A 12,089-nucleotide genomic window follows, 5' to 3' on the forward strand; every position below is an offset into this window, starting at 1 on the left:
TATTGAATGGCCTTTGGCTGCAATTGTGGCTTCAGTCATAATTTTTCCCCCTTGCTTTTGGCAAAAAAACCCCAAAACAAAACTCAATTTTAGTCAGTTTATATGGAATGCATCTGAAAACAGGAATTTTCAAGTATTTCTGATTTCCAGTTTCTTTTTAGTTGCTTTCATGGCTGGAAGATGAACCTTCAGTTCAGCCTCATTACAGATTCAACTCATTGCCATCGTCCACACTGCTTATGGAAAACCTCAAAAAAGACTTCTAGTGTTTTTAGCAGTTTTTGCCATGCAAAACGTATTCTATCTGATACTATGTGACTCTATGCAGCAGCTCTAGAATTACCATTGACCTCTTGGCTGCTGATTACCGCTTTCATTGTCCAGCTTCTCAGTTTAGGTAGATGACCAGGTCTTGGTAGGTTTGCAGTTGGGACATACTCTTAAAAGCTGCCTCTCCATTCAATGAGTACATCGTTTCACATTGATGCATTTTGGTAATATGTAAAAACTGCTTTGATTTGATTGATAAAATAATATTTAAGCACACAAATATCATCTTAAAGGTTTTATTTATGTGGCCCTATAGGAGTTTATTGTGGTCCTGTTTTGGCCCTCGGGCCTTGAGTTTGACACATGTTCTCTACATTTACTTCAGGGGTATCAGAGTAAGAGAGGTGCAGAATACAACCCCTTCCCAATCTTTATTTGTAATTATTTTCTGAGCTACATATAATTGTCCTTCCTTTTCACTACTTTGTGTTTTATGTTATGATCTAAAATCCTAATGCAATGGATCAGGATTGAAGTTTGCAGTCATGTTATGGCAAATTGCTCAAAAGTTCAAGAAGTGTGAATACTTTTGCAGGAAGCTGTTTGTGTGGGAAGGGCCTGAAGTTCTGGCTTGGGTTGGACATTAGCCCTCAGACAGCTGCAACCCCCTTCATCACCATTTTTCCCTTTAGACAACAGCTTCTCTATCCTGAGGTGAGAGCATTGGACCCCCTGATGTGGCCATTGTGGAGAGGTGTGAACCACCAGGCTGTTAAAAACCCCCTGCAGGAGAACCTGGAGGAGGGGAGGATTGGGTGGTAATTGTTGCTGAGGGGGGTTGGAAACTTTGTCTTCCCTACGACTACAAGATATTCTGATGTTTTACAAAAGTAACAAGATGGCTTACATTTCTTACGTGCCTCTTTTGAAATATGTTCGCAGCTGTGACTTGGCAGGAAGTGAGCTAATTGCTCCTCAATTAAAGATTCTGGGTGAAAGAAAAACTAAAGATGGCTAAATCTTTTTGGTGTGAACTTGCTAATTCATTTAACAGATTGGAGACTCCCCAACCTGCTGAGTTGTGTGAAAGTTTGAGCAGTTATTTAAAATTTTGTCTAGAAGTCGTCAGATTGTTCCTGCGCGACAATAAACAGCAGGGTGTGCATGCCTTAGATAGCACCGCTAGTAATTTCCAGGCCACCTGTTGCTTAACTGCATTATCCTTCAGAGAATACTGAGGAAACTAGATTTCTTTTTTGCTCTGATCTGGGTTCAGATCCTCCACACAGTGGACTGTTTATCTTATCAGCGTTGAATCGGCTTCTTTGTAAGTCCGTCCTTGGCTGTAGGAAGGTCTATACGTTTTTGGACACTTCTTGCCCCAGGCTTTCAAGGGAACATGCAGATCTCTTTTATGCTGCTGTTGTGGCTCAAAATTCCAGCTCCATGTGACGGTGAATGAAAAATGTGGCTGCAGTTTAGCACAGTAGACGGTCTGTAGTCAGCACACGGCATCCCAGCAGACACTGCTTCTCTCATCATCTCCATGCTCCTATACTTTAGTGTAGGCGTGTGTGTATGTGAGGGGACGACCGTCCATATGGCAGAATAAGGACTCGCACGGCTTCTGTCTGGCCTTGGCTCTGAGAGGAAGACACGGGGCCGCTCATATGGCTCCATGCTGTCTAGAACAAGTCATCATGCACTTGAGTTTCTTTTGTCAGTCATTCAGCTGAGTCTGAGTTAGTCATGCTCTAAATAATAAATGGCAGAAATAGATGAGCTGGTTATAGATTTGTGATCTCAAGTTTTCGTAACGCTTTGATCTGATGTTACTTGATTTTAATTTCAGATTAAAAATGGAAAGAAAATTGCAAAAATCTCATTTTACACGTTTTTAAACTCCCATTTGGGTCTCTACTGCTGCTAAAAACAGTTGAAGTGATAAAAAAAAATGCCTAAATGTTTTTTTTGGCAATAAGATAATGTGTTTTGGAAAAAGAGCCATTTAAAAAATTACGTCATATTCCAGTGCTTTGTGGAATGTGACCGCCTAGCAACCTCCACTGTGGTTGCCAGGTAACGCCTAGCAACCACAGTGGAGTTCGGTCACATTTGGTCAGCTGATTTTACTGCTACATTCGCTACTTGATCAGAGAAGGGTTTTGTTGTTGGTTTACCATTCAGAAACCACTTGCTGCATCCTTAATGGTTGTGCAGGAGGATCCACTTCTACTTTTCAAAGATGTATGGTTGTACAATTGCACATCTGCTCAATAAAGCGTAATAGGTCACCTTTAACAGCTGTAATTTATAGCATTCTATATATTTTATCTGGCTTTCCTGCTGTAAACCATCAACAACTAGATAGCTCCCCTCAGCCATAACTGCAACACACTTAAAAAAAAGAACATTTCTCAGTAAAAAAGGAACAAAAATACAATAAAAAAGGAGAAATAAAAGATGGAATGAATGACCTAAAGTAACTAAAAGTAAGCTATGGAAAATCTCACAGATTCAAACATAAACTTTGAACTGAAATAAAACTTGCAGAAACACTGAAGAAAGTATTCACCTTAAAAATGGGGTTTATTATTTTAAATAAAAAATAAAATAATTTAAAATTGGCATTTTCTAAACTGTCTTTACAGATTAACGTAGTCGACATCACCAGCTGCAAAAAGCTGACTTCATGTGTGTTTCCTGACTGACGCCTTTACAGTAACCATCCGATTCCAAAAAGTTGCCAATATTTCAAAATAAATCCCATTTAAGAACAGACGATTTGAAGTTAATTAGGATTCAAACTCGCCTGGGAATGGCACGTTTACTGACCGGAGAAGATTTTTTTGATTTATTATTGGTTAAATTGTTTGCTTATTTTTCAGCTGTTTTCATTTTCAGAGGTCGCCGCAGCGATTCATCCTCCTCCACCTGACCGTCTTCTTCTTCCTCTGTCCTCCATCTACCTCCATGTCCTCTCTATGTGTCCATATATCTCCTCTTTGTCTTTTTCCTGGCAGCTGCGTCTCGAACATCTCAGTCTAACTTTATCTCCCCATCGCTCAACCTGTGCTGACCTCATTCTTAATCCTGTCCAACCTCAGCATCTTCAGACACTCCTGTCTTTTTTTTCCAGTGCTTCTGTCTCCAGCCCATACAAGCTGGTCTTACTACTGTCTTGTAAATCTTTCCTTAAGCATTTTCTGCCCGTCCTTCATCACAAATTGCTCCTGAAACTTGTATCCCTCCGTTCCACCCTGTCTGGACTCTCTTCATCACACTATCCTGTTTTCCTGGACGGTCGATGCTGTAAATACTTGAAGTCCCTCTCTTCCAGCTGGCTTCGTCTCATTCACAGACATGCACTTTGTCTTACTACAGCCGACTCTCATTCCTCCACCTGTTCTCTCTTTTTTTCTTAATATATTGCATAAATTGCTCCAATATTCTCCAATACAGGTCTGGGCAATAAATTGTGAAAAACCAAAAAAATTTATTTGATCAATTGATTTTGATTCTGGTTTTTGAAGATTTAATTTGTTCTTCACCAATGCACTCTTTGGGTTTCCATTGGGCTGTCAGCTTCTATTTATTTGGACCTTTGTTTTAGGTCAACTATACAATTTAGTATTTTGAAATTTTAATGAGGAAAAATTAAAATGTGTAATTTTGAGCATCTTTTAAAGTTTATTCTTTGGTATGCATTTTACAGATATTATTTAAAAGAAATACTTAATCTTTCAAAGCACCAGTAACAAATTATTAATTGTGTAAACTACAGTGTCTATTTTGAAGAAACCAAAACGTTTTTCTCATTAAGACAACAACCTTTTTATCGTAACAAACACAATTTTGTTTGGTCAAATTGCGTCTTTTTTCTGCTCCAATATTCCTTCATGCAACTCACAGAAGAGATGACTGAAATAAAAGCCACTTTTCCAATATTTTCTGTCATTTGTCATCCATCCATCCATCCATCCATCCATCCATCCATCCATCCATCCATCCATCCATCCATCCATCCATCCATCCATCCATCCATCCATCCATCCATCCATCCATTTTCTTTACACCCTTGTCCCTCAGTGGGGTCGGGAGGGTTGCTGGTGCCCATCTCCAGCTTACGTTCCAGGCGAGAGGCGGGAAACACCCTGGACAGGTTGCCAGTCTGTCGCAGGGCAACACAGAGACACACAACCATGCACACACACACACACACACACACACCTAGGGACAATTTGGAGAGGCCAATTAACCTGACAGTCATGTTTTTGGACTGTGGGAGGAAACCGGAGTACCCAGAAAAAACCCACGCATGCACAGGGAGAACATGCAAACTCCATGCAGAAAGACCGGGGCCGGGAATCAAACCCAAGGCAACAGCTCTACCAACTGCGCCACTGTGCAGCCCTGTCATTTGTCATTTCTCCATTAAAAAAAAAAGAAAAAAAATTGACTATTGCATCTGGTATGAAAAAACAATCAGATTTTTTTTATCGCCCAGTATATTCATGAAAAATATTATATTGTCTAATATGTAGAAATGTTAGATAAAAAATATTTTATTTTAAAATTAAAGGAAAAAACAAACTTTAAATAACAGGATAACAGAAAATCAAGGGTTAAAATACTTTCTCCTGTTTAACAGAATCAGTCTTGTATCTACAGTAAAAAAAGAAAAATGTTTTGCTACCAGAACGTTGGTTATTTTTATGTTTCCACCTAAAAATAAGCCAGAAAGCGCTGGTTACAGCTCTGGTCTCCAAGCAGGACTACGGCTCTCGTCATTTTTGATGACTCGGGAGCTGGAACCTGGCTCGGATCAGGTCTCTGCACTTCCCTTGTTTTTGCTGATATGGAGCCACTCCATTTCTTAAGTAAGTGTTGATAGCTCAGTGCAAGTCCCACGAGTCGCAGGCCACATTTTATTAAGGTGATGGTGAGTTTTGAAGGCCACGAGCGCTTTCACCACCCGCCTTCTTCCTTCACATATGTGCCACAGCATTTGTTAAGCCTTGTTTATGGCTGCAGATGGTGACTCCAGCCGACACTGGAAGGCCTAACAAATGTGATTTAGATTCTTTCCCCCTTATTTCTCCCTTAAAGCTGTTATAATGGTGTTGAAGTGACATCAGCCTTTGCAGCTGGGTGGAAGACAATTAAATGTGGAATGGAAAGGGGGTGCTGGTCTCAAATAGGAGGGTGTGTGGAATTTGCCTGTTGACAACCTCAGCCTGTAACCTCATCATAAACCGTATTAGCCATGGCTGCACACTATAATGTCACATCAGCGAGTTCCAGCACTTTGCATCAGCCTTAATTTTGCAACCCCACATAAAATAGTGGTTACAGTCTGGCAATTACAGTGCAGGAAGACTTTTATTTATTTATTTTTTAGTAGAGTATCACCAGATTGCTTGACCCTTTAATGAGACGGCTACAGTCAAGTTGTTTACACATTCCTGACTTGCATTCAGAATTATTTACAGTAGCTTAATGAATGCTTAATTGTTAGTTGGGTGGTGGAGATCATTAGCGGCCTCTGGGTGACGGCTGATAAAACGGATAAAGCTGCAAATTCTTTTCTTCTTTAGCCGCTTTGCTACCAGAACATTGCTTGGATATCTAGACTCTCTAAAAGGGTAATTAGTTGGGTTCGGAGACTAAATTGAAATTAAAATCCTTGCCTGTGAGTAAACAGAGTAGCTTCTCTCCATAGCTTGCAATGCATTCTTCTAAACAGATTGCTTTTCAAATGCATGCTGAGCGACGTCTGCCTGAACGGGTTTCTTTTGTCCAACCTGACCGTCGGCACTGCAGGATCAACTCGAGTGAGTACGGCTTGTCCCCACACCTAATTGAATAATTTTACATGCCAATCTCAAGACCCTTTCTCCCACGAAGGGATTTATAATGCAGAATGCCAGCGGTTTATTAAATGCAAGCAAAAACAAAAGCCAAAGTTTAAGCTCACAACAATCAGAAAAGGTATGCTGGGTGGGAGAACGTTTGAAAAAGTTAGATCCTCTCCAGATAAGAGCCCATTAAGTGCTAATTCAACCTCATTTGCAGAACTTTCAGATTGATATCAGTCTGTTTGTTTGTGTGTGAGAACAAGGTGGTATTTCTATTTTTTACATCTGCATGCAGCAAAGGAAGCAAAATAAACTTTCATTAACTCCAAACTTTCTGGTTGATGCATGATGTACTTTTTGGTATTTTGATGTTTTTTCTATGTTTTCTTTATCTAATTTAACACAAAATGTTTTAACTTGTAATGTCCACTGACCCTGTTGTTATGAGTTGCATAGTTGTGCTGTTTGCTCTAGTAAACTCTCTAAAGGCTGCATGAAACAGAGTTGGTGTGATTGTATGTTTTCCTTAAATAGATTAGGCTGGTTTGCAGGTGACGGGTGTAAATACTTGTTCTGAAATTTCAATAAAAAAATTTAAAGGCGGTTTAAAATATATCCCACTGCTTTATGGTTTGCAATCATTTAAGAAATAAAAAAATGTGCTGTACATTCGTGTTCAAATGATAGATATGTTGTAGAACGCGTGTCAAACTCGAGGCCCGGGGGCCAAATCTGGCTCGCCGCTGCTTTTTATGTGGCCCTCTAGGCTACAAGTTGCATCAAAAAGTCCTTTCTGTTTTTCACAAATCTGCAGAAGTCACTCAAAACCAACCAATCTCCAATTTTTCAGATTTTACTGCAAATGTTCTCAAATTGGTCAAAGACATTGAGCTGCATAAGCCTTACTTCATGTCAAGTTGTAGTCTGCGTTTGAAATGGGGGGTAATAAAAAGTCACATTTAACATCATATATTAGCGTGAATATTCCTAAATTGTCAGTATAAAATTACAGCTATTAATATTTTAACAGTTTAATTGGTTTTATAAATACATTCTGGCACAACCGGCCCTTTAAATACATTCAGATTTTTGATGCAGCCCAAAATGAAAATGAGTTTGACACCCCTGTTGTAGAAAAACCAACTCCAACAATTACAGCTGCTAGCTTGTTGGGGTGTGTCGCCACCAGCTTTGCACATCTAGTATTTAATTTCCCCTATTCTCATTGGACAGAGAGCATTATTAGATAATATCCCAGAGATTACGAAAGGTTTTATTCCTGGTTTGTTCTGTATTTATCGATCTTTTGTGTCTGGTTTGTGTTTTACTACAATCACCATACTCTTGAGATGGATTGAGCATAATATTAATGATGACTTGGATCAAGTTAATTTTTGCTAATTAGGTGATTTTTAAAGATGGATTGCTCTAGATTTTATTCAGTGACATTATAGAAAGTAAGGATGTTCCATTCTCATTTGGCATCATATTTATGCACTGCTCTTTGTTGGTTTGTCACATAAAATAAATCCCAAAACACACTGACGTGTGTAGCTTTAATAAAATGTGAAAAGAACTTGCTGTAATTCAGAGCTGGGCAACTCCACTGGGATACACACGCTTGGATTAGTGGTTATAAATAAAGTAATTTGTGTCTTTTTTCTTGCTCAGTACAAAAATAGGACTTCCTGCTTCACATGTTGCTCCGTCATTGTTCTGTAGTTTCTGCTTTTTTTCTCCCAAAGGTTGTCTCTTCAAAAGCATTAAGTTAGAAATGCTTTGAGAGTTTGGCCTCCTTGTTGGACTGTTCTGATAACCTTGTATGATTGTTTTGTAATGGTTTAAGTGGGACTAATATTGGTGAATTATTGAGCAGAGTTTTCATGCTGTTTCATTCAGATGAGTGTTGCCCTCGGGGAGAGGATGCTAAGTTTAGCCAAAATGTAAACGTTTGTATACTATTGGAGGATCCAGAGCAGGAATGGGTGGGCTCTTCCTGTTTTTAAGCACCCTAGACATTGTCTGGTCCCAGTGGTCCTTTCCCTCTGCTGCCCACATGGAAACAACTGTAACTGGGTCTGGTACTTGTTGGGTCAAGTGTATTTGTGATGAGGTCAGGGCTGAAGTATCCACTTAAGACGTATTATCTGTACTTCTTTGTTCACTTTTATCCCGGCACAAATCTTGACTGAATCCATTAACATGTCATCACTAACTTTTCTTAATCACTCTTACCTCTGAAGTCCGTCCAGGATGGTTATTACTCCTGGGCTCACCTCTAGGTCCCACTATTCTCTCAGTATGTTGAAGTGGTTGGTTCTTCTCTTCGTACGGTAGAACTGAAAGGATACAGTCGTTTAGCATCCCAGCTGTAGAAACAAGAGTGTGACTCCACTTAGCGTGTCTGCTCTCTTGTTTTCCTATTGAATCATGGCCTCCCAGGAGAATGTGTGACCATGCAAGTGTTTCTCCTTGTGCATCTGACAAAGTATGAGGGAAGTTAATGTGAGCGTCACATGTGCACATGTGATGGCAACAGTTTCCATCGCATCAACCGGGTGGGATATGCAAAAACAGAGCTGCAACCTGTTAAAATGTTCTGCATGTGGGGGGGAAAAAAAACACCAATCTGTGAGTAGTAAAATTTGCAAGCTGTTTTCAGTGGATATGCCTGAAGGCGCGACTGTAAATAGACACCAGACTGAGAGCAGCGGAGCTGAATAATGGCTTAATGTCACATTTATAACGGTTGGGATTTGTTAGTTTTAACGTTTAAACCAAGAAAAAGAGGAAAAACTTCCAATGTGTTTCTCTCCCCTCCTCACAGTGCGAGTGTGGTTATTGGAGCCCCGAAGGCCAACACGAGCCAGATGAACGTTACTGAGGGAGGGTCTGTGTTCTACTGTCCGTGGAGCGTCGGCCAATCGAACTGTCACACCATTGAATTCGATCCAGAAGGTAAGATTTATGACTGCTACACATGCAAGAACCAGGTTTAATGTACAGTCGTTCAGCAGGAGAGTTTTATGCATGAGGATGTAATGAAGCTCATCTGGTTCTTCTTAGGCTATTAAATGATTCAAGTCTAACCTCAAGTTTACAAAAGGACACAACAGTTTCCCCTTTGTCAATGTGTACCAAACAAAGAAAAGCTATGTGTGATAAAGTAAGCACACCCCTCAGCGAAGCAGCTTTTGAGACGACGGTAACTATTTCTCTACAACGTTGGCTCAATTTGACATGTTTGCTGGGAAATCTTTAGTTCAAAGTCTTTCAGATAATCATTCTTGCACAACTCTCTAAATATCCCAACAAAACGCTTAAATCTGGTTGTTGTCCGGGCTTTGACTGGACCACTGTAGCATCTTGATTCTTATCCTTTTCCACCAGTCTGTGGTGGTTTTTCTGCTGCAGTTTGCCACATATGGTCGACTCAGGAGTTCTTGGTCCCTCAGTGGTAGATTGACACCTAGCCAAACACCTCCACTTGTAGTCCAAAGGGACATTTTTCCAGAAGTGTTGTGGTTTATTCATTTGTGAGTTTGCAAGCCGTTAAAACGCCATACTTGTTTTTTTGTCCATGTGGAGCACCGCTGCACCAATTAGAGCCCTGACCAGCTAATACCAATCTTTGCACAGTGCAACTTTTCTTTTAAGAGCTACAAATAAAAGCAAAATACTTTTTTCTCTGTGCATTTTGCTTCATTTTGTAGCTTCAATGCCACATTTTTAGTGCAGTTAGTGTAGACTTAGCTTAAATGTGAAATTTCTGAAAGCTGCCCAAATCACAATTCTTCTCAGACAGAATTTGACTTGTTAAAAGGAAAAAGTGAAAAATATTTGCTACATTACATCTGTAAAGGTGTTGTTCATGTTTAAAGCCAGCACTGTGCAGGGATGCTGCAAAACAGCTGCTGTAAAGTTTTTTTTTTTTTTTTTTTTCAAGGATTTACATTTTTGACCTTACTTTTGTTTAATGAATAAGGAAGGAATTATTTATAATCTGTCGTGTGCTTTCGTTTACTTGAGGTTAGATATAATCTCCACATCATTGTTCTTGTTTCCTGATATACAAAACCCTTGGTTGTAGTATTTGAGAAGATTAATTGTTAGGAAATATATTTTTAAATTGCATAGAAATTTCACTTCTTTGGAAAATGAACACTGGAGATTACCTGAACTTTTCTGACATTTCTCTTCACTCTTTCGGTCATCAGATCATCTCCTCTGTATGTCAATCTCTCACTCCACTAAACTTTGTTGTCTTTATTTGTTCCTAATGTCTGATTGTCTTGTGATTATGGTGTTTGCAGCATCTGCAAACACTACAATGGGGCGCTGAAAAGTGTTTTCTGTGCGATACTTCCTCCTTCCTTCAGGTCATGTTTGTGTCGTCTTGCGCGACGATTTAAACTGAGATAAGCAACCAGTAAACAAGTAGAACAAAGAAAGAAATATCCTGTTTATAAGACAGGTGAAGCTGGCAGACATCACAAAAGAGGTTCCTGCTCAGTCAAAATTAGGTTAAGTGGTTGGGCACAACTTGAGGAAGTCCAGGAGGCTGTCGAATGACTGGATTCATGTTTCACTTTGTTGACAGAGTCTCCATCAGCCCCTTTTTGCACAACTTGGCAAAACAAAGAAAGCATGAAACCCCTAAAATGGCAGCTCCTGCATCAAACTCGGGCTGTTTTCTTAGAAATATCATTCACTTAGCATAAAGTATTAGAGGGAGCAAAATTCCTCTGTTTCATAGGCTGAAAAAAAATCTTTTACTGAATGCTCCAGGACTTTTCCAGTTCTCCTTGCATGTGCATCCATGGGTGCTGGCCAAAGACCACAGGGAGTGATGTCATGCTCAAGCAGGGGGGCCTCAGAGTCGAGGTCGGTCCCCTGGGCTGTCGGAGTGTCCTTCATATTTTCAAAAGACTTTGAAGGAGCAGATTACACTCCCAGAGCCAGCTCTAACATCTGGAGCATTGCATGAACTGTCGTACAGCGTTCAGTACATGGATATCTGCATGGAAATGTGTCTATGACAAACAGCTGTTACACTTATGACATCCTCTGCTGCTACTCATTCACTGCACTGCCTTTGGTAGCAATGGCTGTAAACATTGAGTGATTTTGTGGCCAGTTTTTCCAATTTTTGTAAAGCTTCGACTTGCCAAGTCCACGTTTAGCCAGTTCTGGGTTCTGTTTAAAATAATAATAAACAGGAATGTATTCAAAACATATTTTAGGATTTCTGCCAAGAAGCAGCAGGAGTTGTGAGTGGCATCTTTTTAGCAATTAGCCTGGTTAGCGAGGTTAGCATTACTAAAACAGGAGTCTTAGAGTTTGAACTCTTGCCTTCACCCTGGGATTCCCAAAAGGCTGCAGATATTTCCAAATCTAGCATGTTTAATGATGCTCAAAAGAATACATGAGAGAAACTTTGTCTTCCTGTTATTTGGTTAAAGTCTTGCTCTCTCTCTCTCTCACAGCGTGAATTAACCACAGCTGTGTCTTGGCATGAACTGACATGTCATAAATAACTTATGTGCTTCCTGTGACTTACAATTTTACCTCTCTGACATTAAAAATAGCCGACTTTGAATTTTTTCCCACAGTATCAACTTCCTTGTTGAAGTGTGACATTTTCACTTACATGTGTTGAGTTCACTCATGCAAAAACACAAGATTTACCAATATTGTCTGCTTTCTAATTCAATCTTAGTTCACTGGAAATGATACAAAGCTAACTTTCAAGTGACTTTTTAGTAGGATATGGGAGCTTGTTTTAAATCAGTAATTCCTTAATATTGGTTTAAAAAGTAGAAGCTCCACTGGCAGATTATGTCTCGTATAACAAGATATTTTTTGATCATATAAGTGAAATAATCTGCCAGTGGAACTTGTAGTTTTTAAATCAATATTGAGGAATTATTTACTTAAACCAAGCTCATATATCTTGCTAAA

General features: G+C 39.6%; 1 protein-coding gene across 1 annotated transcript in view; it reads left to right on the top strand.

The window, feature by feature from the left end:
* The window catches only part of itga5 (integrin, alpha 5 (fibronectin receptor, alpha polypeptide)), a 52,669-nt gene that overhangs the window by 6,770 nt on the left and 33,810 nt on the right, over positions 1–12,089 (top strand). Inside the window, exon 2 of the mRNA XM_081609231.1 lies at positions 8,956–9,086. Coding sequence (XP_081465357.1) covers positions 8,956–9,086 — 131 coding nt within the window. The remainder of the gene's footprint in view (positions 1–8,955; positions 9,087–12,089) is intronic.

Source organism: Poecilia reticulata, chromosome 7 (genome assembly GCF_904066995.2).
Source record: "Poecilia reticulata chromosome 7, P_reticulata-male-v2, whole genome shotgun sequence".
Lineage (NCBI taxonomy): Eukaryota > Metazoa > Chordata > Actinopteri > Cyprinodontiformes > Poeciliidae > Poecilia > Poecilia reticulata.